The sequence below is a fragment of the Lissotriton vulgaris genome, unplaced genomic scaffold, assembly GCF_964263255.1.
Source record: "Lissotriton vulgaris unplaced genomic scaffold, aLisVul1.2 SCAFFOLD_675, whole genome shotgun sequence".
NCBI lineage: Eukaryota > Metazoa > Chordata > Amphibia > Caudata > Salamandridae > Lissotriton > Lissotriton vulgaris.
This window is the reverse complement of record NW_028249837.1, coordinates 487,594-499,608: the sequence shown is the minus strand read 5'-3', so window position 1 is coordinate 499,608 and position 12,015 is coordinate 487,594. Positions and strand designations below refer to the sequence as shown.

The 12,015-nt window shown below is 43.9% G+C and overlaps 1 protein-coding gene across 1 annotated transcript in view; it reads left to right on the top strand.

The window, feature by feature from the left end:
* The window catches only part of LOC147663476 (long-chain-fatty-acid--CoA ligase 5-like), a 225,920-nt gene that overhangs the window by 146,359 nt on the left and 67,546 nt on the right, over nucleotides 1–12,015 (top strand). The window contains exons 8-10 of the mRNA XM_086950420.1: nucleotides 1,897–1,929; nucleotides 2,019–2,070; nucleotides 8,571–8,644. Of these exons, the coding sequence (XP_086806546.1) occupies nucleotides 1,897–1,929; nucleotides 2,019–2,070; nucleotides 8,571–8,644 (159 nt within the window). The remainder of the gene's footprint in view (nucleotides 1–1,896; nucleotides 1,930–2,018; nucleotides 2,071–8,570; nucleotides 8,645–12,015) is intronic.

Genomic DNA, 12,015 nt, shown 5'->3' with positions numbered 1-12,015 from the left:
GAATGGAGGTTGCGCAGTTTGACATAAATTGTAAGTCCAAATTCAAAAAGGGACTATGTCAATTTTTTTAGCTTAAAATTCTCTCTACACAGGTCAAAACTGAAACGGTGGCTGCTGCAGTGGAACCACAGGTCACATACTTATAGGTTCGGCCAATTGACACCGTAGAGCTTTTCAAGTTTTATTAGAAAATGTTCCCAACACAGAAAGGACATGTGTCATTTTTTAAAAGGTACAGAGATCTCTGTGCAGGATAAAGCTGAAATTCGATCTGATGTTGTGGAATTTTTGGTTGGATATTTTCGCAACAATTCCCAGTGAAACTCTGGAGCAAGTCTTTCAAAGATTCTAAACTTTCCTCTTAGACATGAATCACAACAGGAGTTGACTTCAAAGGCCCCCAGGACCTCATGAGAAGGGACTAAGAGACTCTGAGAGTATCAGACAGGATCCAACAGCAGAGTCTGTTCCAAGTCCAATTGCCACCCATCACCTAGGCACTTTCGGAAAAAGTTGTATTGAAGTTTGTTGTGCCCTTGTATCCACTCTCATTGGTGGCCAGCTAACCCTTGTAGTTCACTTCTTTGCCCTGGGCGCAAGGGGGAGCAGGTCAAGTTCTTCAGGGCTCCTCTCAAGTCACAGGCAGCAAGTCCAGTCATTTTATGCTTTTCCTCAGGTTCAGAAAGGTTTCTGGGGCGGTGCCTTGTGGTGCCATATTTATGTCTGGCATCAGCAGTGCCCTCCCACATCTAGCAATCCATTTTGAAGCAGACCTTGGATCCACAACAAATCACAAGATAGAAGTCTAGTGAAACAAAGCAAGATAACGCAATGTCCAGACAGAAGATACACTCTAATAGTTCTCTTACTCAGTTTGATCCCTTTCAGAGCGGCAAAGCTTTGCTTTACATGTGTTTCAGGCAGACCAGTCAGACAGGATTTGATACTGTTGTACCAACAAGACACCCACAGCTTCCATCCTGAATATTCTGTTGAGATCAGCAGAACCATTCCAGCCAAGTCAAGTGATCCTATCTATAATCTAACTTGGTTGAATTTTACATCTTGTTCACATGGCATGTGGGACAAGTACAGTCTGAGAGTCATTGAAGGTCCAGGCAAGGTAAAGGTAACACTCTAAAAGTAAGTCTTCGTTAATATTTATTAAAAATTCAACTTCACCATTGAATTGTTTTTTTAATAACTATTAAGAATAGTAGTTTAAATATTTGTCAAGCTGGTCCAATTCCTGACATAAAGCATTAATATTTAGATATTTTCTCTGTTTTTCTACATAGGAAAGCTAAGCCTGCCACTGTGAAAAAAGCTTTCTGGGTCTTGTTAGTGTAGGGACACGGTAATATATATTTTCTACCTGCCCAACTTTTAAATACCACATGCTTTTATTTGTTGGCTACAATGCCTATATGGGGTGACTTAGAAATATTTAAAATGATGGTCTTTACCTGCCAAAAAGGGATATTTTGAGAGGTCGCACTGCAGGTTTCAGACTTCAGCAATCGAAACAGGGTATGTCTGACACTATATTTTCTCTTCCATTGTAGTAGATGGCACAATAGGTGCTGCAGTCCACACGTGGCATTTAACTCACAGGCCCTGGGTGCACTTTCTACCCCAATAACTAGGGACTTACATGCAAGTTAAATATGCCAATCAGGAATAAGCCAATTTAGCCATATTTAAAGGGGGGCACAGCCACTTTACTCCTGGTAAGCAGGTGTTAAGTGCACATAGTTCCAAAGCCAGCAAAGAAGATAGGGCAAAAATCAGGGGGACTTCATGAAAAAGATAGTGGTTTCCTACACTATTAGTATCCACTGTGTTCTCCATTTGCTTTACGCTGTGATAGGATTAATGCATACCTTTCTGTTACAGAACATGGGCAAAGAAAACTACAAGAAACCAATAGTAAGTTATTCTGTTTTTTGTTAGTCTGTTTCATTCTCTTGATCTGTCAGAGCAAATATTTATGCAAAGTGATTTTCCTACTACTCCAGCTTCCAAAGCCTGAAGACCTGAGCGTGATCTGCTACACCAGTGGAACCACAGGTAAAACGCTTTCCTTTAAGAACATTTTTCATATGTCTTTTAGTGTGAATGCTATTGGCTGCTGGGGTGGTATTTCCCAATGGCAGGGACTTAGAGGATGTTAGCTCATGTTCAGTTGGTATTATAATTTTTTTAGCTGATGTTTATCAGGGTCCCCTGCCCTTAGTAAACAGTCAGTTACCTACTCTTATTAGGTTTCCCAATAAAAAGCGCATGAGCGGGTAGGAGTCAGGTATTCTGATCTTTCAATAATATATATGATTGTGTTTCGTAATTGTTAAAAATTGGGCCTCTAGTTGCCAAAGGTATGCACCCTGTCCAAGTAGGGACCACCACTCTAGTCAGGGTAAGTCAGATACACACCCTAAATTAAGCTGTGTTCACCTCTGGCTGCTTGGCACAGAGCAGCCAGGCTTAACATAAGAAGCAATCTGGAAAGTATTTGTGCAATACTTATATTACAGTAATTCAATGAAAACACCACAAAAAGACACCATAGACGTTTAGGTGTTTATACCCAAAAGTGCCTTTGATGCAGGGCGTGCATTCAAGGAACTCTCTGAAGTGCACAAGGATCCCTTTCACCCCTTCCTGTCTGCCAGGGAATCTGTGGGGAGTAATCCGCCCTTTGTGAGAGGACAGGACACAGCCTATTCAGATGTGAGTGTGGCCCATCTCTCCCCCTTCCTGCCCAGTAAACCTATCAGAATGCAGATGAATCCTCTGTCACACTCAGCACTTCCTATGTTTGTGGCTGTCTTGAGGGAATGTACAAAGTACTGCTATCACCCTGCCCAGACGTGTATTGGAGATAGGCTGCAGGAACACAGTGCAAAGTTAAGAGCGAGAATTGTCCACTTTCTAAAACTGGCATTTAAAAAAGGGCAATGTCAACTCCAATTTTTCCATTAAATAGAAGTTATCACCACCATTCCAAAGATATGAAAAATGATGTAGCTACTATTTTCTGATCAGGAATTACAGCTTATAAAGTGTTTTAAGGAATTCCCAATGCTAGCCTATGAAAGAAGTAGGCCTCACAGTAGTGGAAAACAAATGTATTGGGTTGTCACTACCAAGACATGTAAAATTAAAATGTGCACGTCATACCTTTAAGTTACAACACACCCTGCCCATTGGGCCACTTAGGGCCTACTTTAATGGTGACTTGTGTGTAATAAAAGGGAAGTTTAAGGCATGGCAAGTAGGTTCAAATGCCAAGCCAAAGTGCCAGTAAACTGCAAACACAGGCCCTGCAACGACAGGCCTGAGACAGGTTTGAAAGGTGACTTCTGTGCGTGGTACAGCCAGTGCTGCAGGCCCACTAGTAGCATTTAGATTACAGGCCCTGGGTATAAGGTATATCACTTTACAAGGGACTCACAGTTAAACTAAATATACCATTAAATTGTACACTAATGTTACTAATGTTACTATATTTAGAGGAGAAGCACAAGTACTTTAACACTGGTCAGTAGTGGTAAAATGCTCAGAGCCCTAAGGCCAACTAAAAGATACAGCAGAAAATGGATGGAGGCAGGTAGGCAAAAAGTTGGGAGAAGACTACCCTAAGGATGACAGGTGTAACAGTGGCTATAGAGTTTGTTTATGATGTGCCTGTTAGTGTTATTGTTAAGAGACAATGACTATGAATGTTTATTGCCAGGAATCACCTTAATCTACTAAAATGTCATTATAAAAGACATTAGTCTAGAGATATACTGATCCTGGTAAACTGCAATGCGCACGTGCAGATTGAATTTTAAGGTAGCAAGGTATTTCAAGTGACTGATCTTCACGCTATAGTATAGAGAATTATGCTGAAGGGGATCCATGGGTGGTGTCAGGTTATAGCATGATTTACAAAAAGTGAGCAACCCAAGAATACCCTTGAGGGCTTGGGTAATGAAAATGAATGGGTGAAGATGCCTTCAAGGGAAACCCAAAAATAATATCTCATGAGATACCACCATCACAAAGCTTCTGTAATGATATTGCAGATTACTTTGAACAAAAAATTGTAAACATCACTAAAAATTTCCCTGCAATCACGGAAAACAAAGAACATAATTCACAAGAAAGTAACCATGGGATAACAGCTAGATGGAATACTTTTGACTTAATTGAGAAAGCAGATACTCTGAAAGTTCTATCAAAAATCAAATCTGGATCGCCACTTGATCCCTGCCCTCCCTCACTAATCCAGGCTATTAAAGAGGACGTAAGCCCCATGATAAATGACATCATCAACACCTCACTTCAATCTGGAGAAGTCCCTAAGGCGTGGAAAACAGCCATTGTAAAGCCTTTACAAAAAAAGACCTTACATGACCCATCTGTTCTAACTAATCTACGACCGATCTCCCAACTCCCTGCACTGTGTAAATACACTGAAACCATGGTCAACAGACAGTTAACAACGTTTCTGGAAACAAATAACATTCTACATCCAAACCAGGCTGGTTTCAGAACTAAACATTCTACTGAATCAGCCCTGTTATTTACAACAGAAACCATAAAAACTGCACTAGACCAGGGGGGCAGGGCTGTTCTTGTCCTCCTTGACCTATCGGCAGCATTCGACACGGTGTCCCATACCATACTATTACATCGCCTAGCAAAGGCAGGTATAGGGGGCACCGTGTTGAACAAATTTTTTGTTAAACAGAAAACAAATCATCAGGTTAGGGCAATACTATTCAAAGGAGAAGGAGATAGGCTCAGGGGTACCTCAGGGCTCTAGCTTGAGCCCTACCTTATTTAATTTGTACATGGCTCCCCTGATCAGTCTTATTGCGTCCTTCAATGTGAATACGGTCGCATACGCTGACGACACCCAATTGGTCCTGATCCTGGACAAAGACATAGCCAAAGCAGAACGAGACCTAAAAGAGTGTCTGACGGCGACCTTTAAGTGGATGCATGAAAACCATCTAAAATGCAACTCTGCAAAGACAGAGATTATACCTTTTGGAAAAAATAACTTATTTTCCCCACTCACCTGTTGGCCACCCGATGCGGAAGCCCCCCCCGACACCATCAATGCCACTCGAAATCTGGGCATAAAATTTGATAACTTGCTTTCTTTTAAGCAACAATCTAAAGAAATAGCAGCCGCCTGCTTTAACATCATGAAAGGGCTACGCAAATTTTTTGATTATCTACCATTGCCCGCCCGCCGAACAGTAGCAGTTGCCTTAATAACATCCAAAATCGACTACTGTAATAGTCTGTATGCTGGAGTAACAAAATCCACCTTACATAAACTACAGACTATTCAAAACGCGGCAGCGAGACTGGTCCTAAGGTTGCCCAGAAGATCATCGGCATCAGCTGCCCTGAACAAGCTACATTGGCTTCCTATTCAGAAGCGGATCTTATTTAAAATCATTGTGATCACATTTAGGTGTTTTCACAAACGGGGCCCAAAATACCTAAATGACAGATTCCACAGGTATTACCCCTCGAGAGAACTTAGATCAGCCACAGCCAATTTGATTATTGTCCCCAAGTTTAAACTTACCACCAAGGGGGGAAAATCATTGGCAGTTCTCGGGGCCAAGGCCTGGAACACACTCCCTACAGACCTTCGTCTAATATCTTCAGAACAAACCTTCAAAAAATCTTTAAAAACTTGGATATACGGACTCCCAGAATCCAAATGCAAAACTCTGGTCTGATTATATTTAAATGTTCCAAACACAGTCGAAACATCATACCACCGGTTTCAGCAATGAAGATAAAGCGCCAGGATGCTCCCTGGAGTGACAGAGCGCTATATAAGAACCACAAAACATCAAACATCAAACATCAAACATTTATTTTGTGCGTACTTAATTATTTAGACTAATTTTAGGAAGGATCGATTAGTGATCCTTATTAAGAATCAATCAAACACTGTGGAGTTTCAATTCAGTTTAAACAATTTGTTTCAACAAGACACAACCTACAAAAAACAACACAAGGTGTATTAGAAAAATATAATTTTATCCAAAAGTTTTTTTAAAGAAATCACTTCATATACAGATAAGTGAACAAACAGAAAATTTGGACTGTGGGTACACACATAAGTAAATTAATACGTGACTCAACAGAACCTAAAAACACCTATCCCAAATCACACTGAATAAAACAAGACAGGGATAAGATGAAATGTCGACGTTTCGGTTTCCTATGAATTAATTGCGGAAACCATCTTCAGGACTGAAGTCAATTGGGGTCTGTATAGAGAAAATTGCAATCTGACTTCCTAACGCTGCCCGACTATGATTGCTTGAGGGCTGCCACGGTCTATTTTCAAGGTGGAACCGCTTCTATTTGGGATGTTAGTTGACTTCTTGACTTTGAAAACAAGTTTGTGGGTTCGCTGTATTGATGCTGGCTTTTATTTAAAAGGAGGGAGGTTTCTGGCCACACCTGTTGATAAGCGGTATGTTGAATGAAGTTGTAGCTTAGACGCGGTGAACAAAAACTAATACCATCATCTTCTAAAATATAATTAGAATGAAAATAAAATATTCAATCCTACAGTGGAATTATTGTTTTTGAACCACCCAGGTGTGCCTCCTTGGGATGTACCCGCATGCCCCATGCGTACACTACTCTCTGTGATTTCGATTGGCGTTTCGATGGAAACGCATCCAAGAAGTGCACCCCACTGAGAAAATCACTTTCTTGAACAATTTTTCAACCTACAGCTGTGCACCCTCCACACCTTACTCTTCAGGAAAAGTGAGGAATTTGGAAAGGGGCAGTCTCTCTCAGCCGAGGTAGACCCCCAGACACACAGCGTATCCGTCAGTATGGAGAAGTAGCCAGGTGAGCCTTTTGCAAAGACTCTCAGGAAAGGTCAGCAAAGTTCCAAGTAGCCAGTCCAGTCGGTTAAGACAGTAATCTGTCGTCTGCCACTGTTACTGTAAAGGGTCACAAAGCACAACAGGGACCCCTTGCATCGCACGCTCAGAACCCCTTCAGGTTTCCAACAATTCCTTATAATAGGCAACTATAATAGGCCAGTTCCGGGGTGGCACCTCCTGGCATCACTTCAATTTGTCTGACCACTCAGTCTATTGGTTAGTTCATATAGGATGAGTGTGATGCGACAGGAAAGAAGGCACAAAATCCAAAACAATAGACAAATCAATTATGCAGTTCCTTAAATTATTCCATATGCGACACATTGAACAATGGCACATTAGGAAAAGACATAGAAAGTACAGAAGGGCACTTTCCCAGGCAGCTGCTCAAATTTGTAGCAATGATTATAACAAGTGCCCTGCGCAGTACCGGAGAATTCAAAGGAAACAATTATTAATTCAATACTACTGGCAATAGTGTGGAATGTTCCCATACGCCTTGATTATACCAGTCCATGATTTCACTGTACGAATGAGACCTACATGAATTTAAGCTAATATACGGCAAATTCATATTAATTTGTGAATTATGTATTAAGAGAAAATTAAAGCATTTAAGTTAAAATATATAATTGATGCATTCATAATTATTTCAATATGGTTGAAATTAATTAAGTATAGGGTAGTCATACATTTTGAAAATACCAACATGTACATATAACTAATATTTCATCTAAACACTTTTGTTTATAGTTTACATGACTAATATACGTGTGAAATACATTCTAGAGAAGTTTCATGAAAGCACAGTTAATTGTGATTGTTCAACACCTACTTTTTTGTCATTTTCGGTGTACACGTTATTTATTACATGAATTTTCATTAATTTTTCATACAAAAACCAAGTGCATTCATATGATTTCAATGTAGTCTTATTGATGTTCACACTCATGTATGAATGTCAAGTTGATTAATAATAAACTCCATGACGTGAAAATGTACCATTCTGCATTATCCTAGCAGATGTTAATAAATATGATATATTTTCATTAATAAAATCCCAACTATATTATTTGAATGGATAACATATATCTGATCTACCTTTCTTCTGCATACTTTTACGATGCAGTAACTATATTTCGTGTAGTAGATTCATTTCTCATAACTTGTAACTTGAACACATTTGTTATTTTCTCGCTAAAAAGGCGTCATAGATCATGTCTTTGTCATAAAATCCTTTTGATGTAATCTCTGCTCTATCAGCATTAAAAATAGAAACGTATCAGTGCCATTATACTCTTTCCTGAGATTGCTAGAGCTTCTTGTACATTACTGGCCGATTGTCAATAGTAACTTCCGCCCAGTACAAGCTGGCGCTCTTGTTGGCAGAGCCAGCGGTTGGTCTGTGCTCCTGGTGTGCAGTGTGAAGAAGCTTACAATGATGAAAATGTCAGTCTTCAGTGCTTTCCATTACCATATTTTCCAGTCCTCTAATCAAGAGACACTGTGTGCCTCTTCCTAACTGACCCAATTCCGAGACTCTTTGTGCATCAAAACATATTTTAAAAAGTAAATAATTAAAAACACCAATCTCTTGTCTTATTCTATTCAGAATGTTTACCTTTGTCATCATTTCTTGCGCAGGAGATCCCAAAGGTGCCATGCTTACCCACGGAAATGTTGTTGCCGACGCTTCTGGTTTCCTCAAAACCATAGAGGTGAGTGATTTAAGCTACCATGAGCCACTATAAGCATCATGAAGGATAATTAGGTACAGAAAACAACTAGCGTGGAAGGAGGATGGCTGAAGGGGCATTGTGATGAGCAGGATATTGCTGACGAGTTATCCATTACAAGAATGTCAAACCAGTGGTCTTAGCTGGGCAGACAATGACCAGGGGGCATCTTATACAAAGTGCCCGCGGTGTTCAATGGACATTTGTGCTCACTTTGCAGAACCCCGGGGTCCTTTGGTATTAGTCGCTCCCCTGTGTCCCTCGAGGATATTGGTATCGTTGTGCCACGCTGCTTCGCATTACTGCATATTCATTTGCTGCCTGCTGCTTGCCTGATCGCCGCCTAGCTCTACTTGAACGTTATAGATACAAATTGCCGATTTCAGCCTGTTTGCGCACTGTGCCGCTCTGCATTAATTTCTGCATTGTTGTTTCTGCCTGCTGCCTGCCTGATCGCCGCTTAGCTCTGCCTGAATTTCTGGGTGCTATTTCCGCTGTTTTCACTCTGTTTGCTGCGCGTTTACTGTACTCCCCTTCTCCGCCTCCATTTTGTTTGTTGTTGTGGTAGTCTCGAGCCCGCCCCGCCTCCCAGCTGAGACGCCCTCCCACTGACTATATCCTGCGCTCCCTTCCTGAAAGGCGCCGTGACTCGCTCCTCTCCCCGAGTTGAGTGGTCGCTCCCCTGTGTCCCTCGAGGATATTGGTATCGTTGTGCCACGCTGCTTCGCATTACTGCATATTCATTTGCTGCCTGCTGCTTGCCTGATCGCCGCCTAGCTCTACTTGAACGTTATAGATACAAATTGCCGATTTCAGCCTGTTTGCGCACTGTGCCGCTCTGCATTAATTTCTGCATTGTTGTTTCTGCCTGCTGCCTGCCTGATCGCCGCTTAGCTTTGCCTGAATTTCTGGGTGCTATTTCCGCTGTTTTCACTCTGTTTGCTGCGCGTTTACTGTACTCCCCCCCTCCGCCTCCATTTTGTTTGTTGTTGTGGTAGTCTCGAGCCCGCCCGCCTCCCAGCTGAGACGCCCTCGCCCCTCCCCCTCCACTATCCATATATGACAGTTGTTCCCGCGCGCAGCGTTTACGCGCAGCGACCGCGCCCAACCCGCGCCGAAGGTGCGCCAAAGGTAAGCCCGTCTGCGCCTGGACCGCGCCCAGCGCCAGACCCCCTGCTCCTCGCGCTGCCCAGCCCTCCCGCATAACCTACGATACCGCCACCCTCCTAGCCCTTAACCCCGGTCGCGCCCCCAACTGCGTCCAAGCCGCTCCTGGTGACACCCATGGACCTTTCTCTTGCTACTCCTGCAAATTCATCGGCACCGACAACATCTCCGCTGCGACCACACCACAGACTCCCGACCCCACCCACCTACAATGCATCCTGCTCAACACCCGATCGGTCCACAGGCACGCCATTGACCTATGGAATCTACTAGACACCACCTCTCCGGACGTCGCCTTCCTAACGGAAACATGGATGAACGCTTCCTCCGCCCCAGACATCACCATTGCCATCCCTGAAGACTATAAGATCATTCGCAAGGACCGTACCGGCCACACAGGAGGAGGAATCGCTATCGTCCATAAAAAATCAATCCGCATCTCAACCAGCTCCGACGCCAACCTCGCCAACTCCGAACACCTTCACTTCCAGATCCACATCGACCCCAAGACCACACTCAGAGGCACCCTCCTCTACAGACCACCAGGATCCCGCGCAAAATTCAGTGAAGACATCACGGACTTCATCACTCCACACGCACTCCCCTCCAAAGACTACATCCTTCTGGGAGATCTCAACTTTCACCTTGAAAAGATCAACGACCGCAACACCACCACCCTCTTGGACAACCTTGCCAACCTCGGACTCAAACAACTGGTCTCTTCCCCCACCCACATCGCAGGTCATACACTCGACCCCATCTTCACCTCCAGCAATCATGTCTCCTTCAGCCACACTACGGATCTCCTTTGGACTGACCACAGCTGCGTTCACTTTACCTACAACAAGCCAAAACCCATCAACCACCTCCAACCAACTCTGCAAAGAAACTGGAACAAAATCACCATCGACCAGATCTCCTCATCGCTCCTTCTAAACACCCCAGCCCACTCTTCTAACCCAGACCAAGCCGCCGCCAACTTCACCCTATGGTTATCCAACACCGCCGACACCTTAGCACCACTGAAAAAACGTCAAAACAAACCTGGCAGCAAGAAGGCCTCATGGTTCAACAATGACCTTAAGAAGTCCAAGAAACTCTGCCGCTCTCTTGAAAAGGCCTGGAAAAAAGACCCAACCACTAACACCAAGGACGCCTTCAAAAACGCCACCCGCACACACCACCAACTAATCCGAAAGGCCAAGAAAACAGCATTCAAGGATCGACTTGACAACAACGCCCACAACAGCAAGGAACTTTTCAACATCGTCAAGGAATTTACCAATCCCTCGGCCAACTCCAACGACATCACCCCCTCTCAAGCCCTCTGCGACTCCCTAGCCTCATTCTTCCACAACAAAATTGCAGACATCCACAACAGCTTCGACAACCGACCCGAGGACCAACCCACCCAACCATCTGCTGGACCTTCACCCCCCTCGAACATCCTTAATGACTGGAACCCAATCTCCACTGAGGACACCATCCGCCTGATGAACTCCATCCACTCAGGATCCCCAACTGACCCATGCCCTCACCACATCTTCAACAAAGCAGACTCCATCATAGCACCGCACCTCCGAGATGTCATCAACTGCTCCTTCAACTCCGCCACCTTCCCGGAAAGCTGGAAACACGCTGAACTCACCGCCCTTCTGAAAAAACCCACAGCGGACCCCACCGAACTCAAAAATTACCGCCCCATCTCGCTCCTTCCATTCCCGGCCAAAGTCATCGAGAAAGCTGTCAACAACCAGCTCGCCGCTTTCCTCGAAGCCAACAAATCCCTCGACTCCTCTCAATCTGGCTTCCGAGCAAAACACAGCACTGAGACCGCCCTCATCGCAGCAACAGACGACATTCGAACTCTACTGGACAATGGAGACACAGTCGCCCTCATCCTCCTCGACCTCTCTGCAGCCTTCGACACAGTCTGCCACAGCACCCTTCTACAACGCCTCAGTAACATCGGAATACAAGGAAAAGCACTTGAATGGATCACCTCGTTCCTCACCGGAAGAACCCAGAGAGTCCGCCTCCCACCATTCAAGTCCGAGGCCACTGAAGTCATCTGTGGCGTCCCACAAGGATCTTCACTCAGCCCCACCCTCTTCAACGTATACATGAGCCCCCTAGCGGCCATCGCTCGCCAACACAATCTCAACATCATCTCCTACGCAGATGAC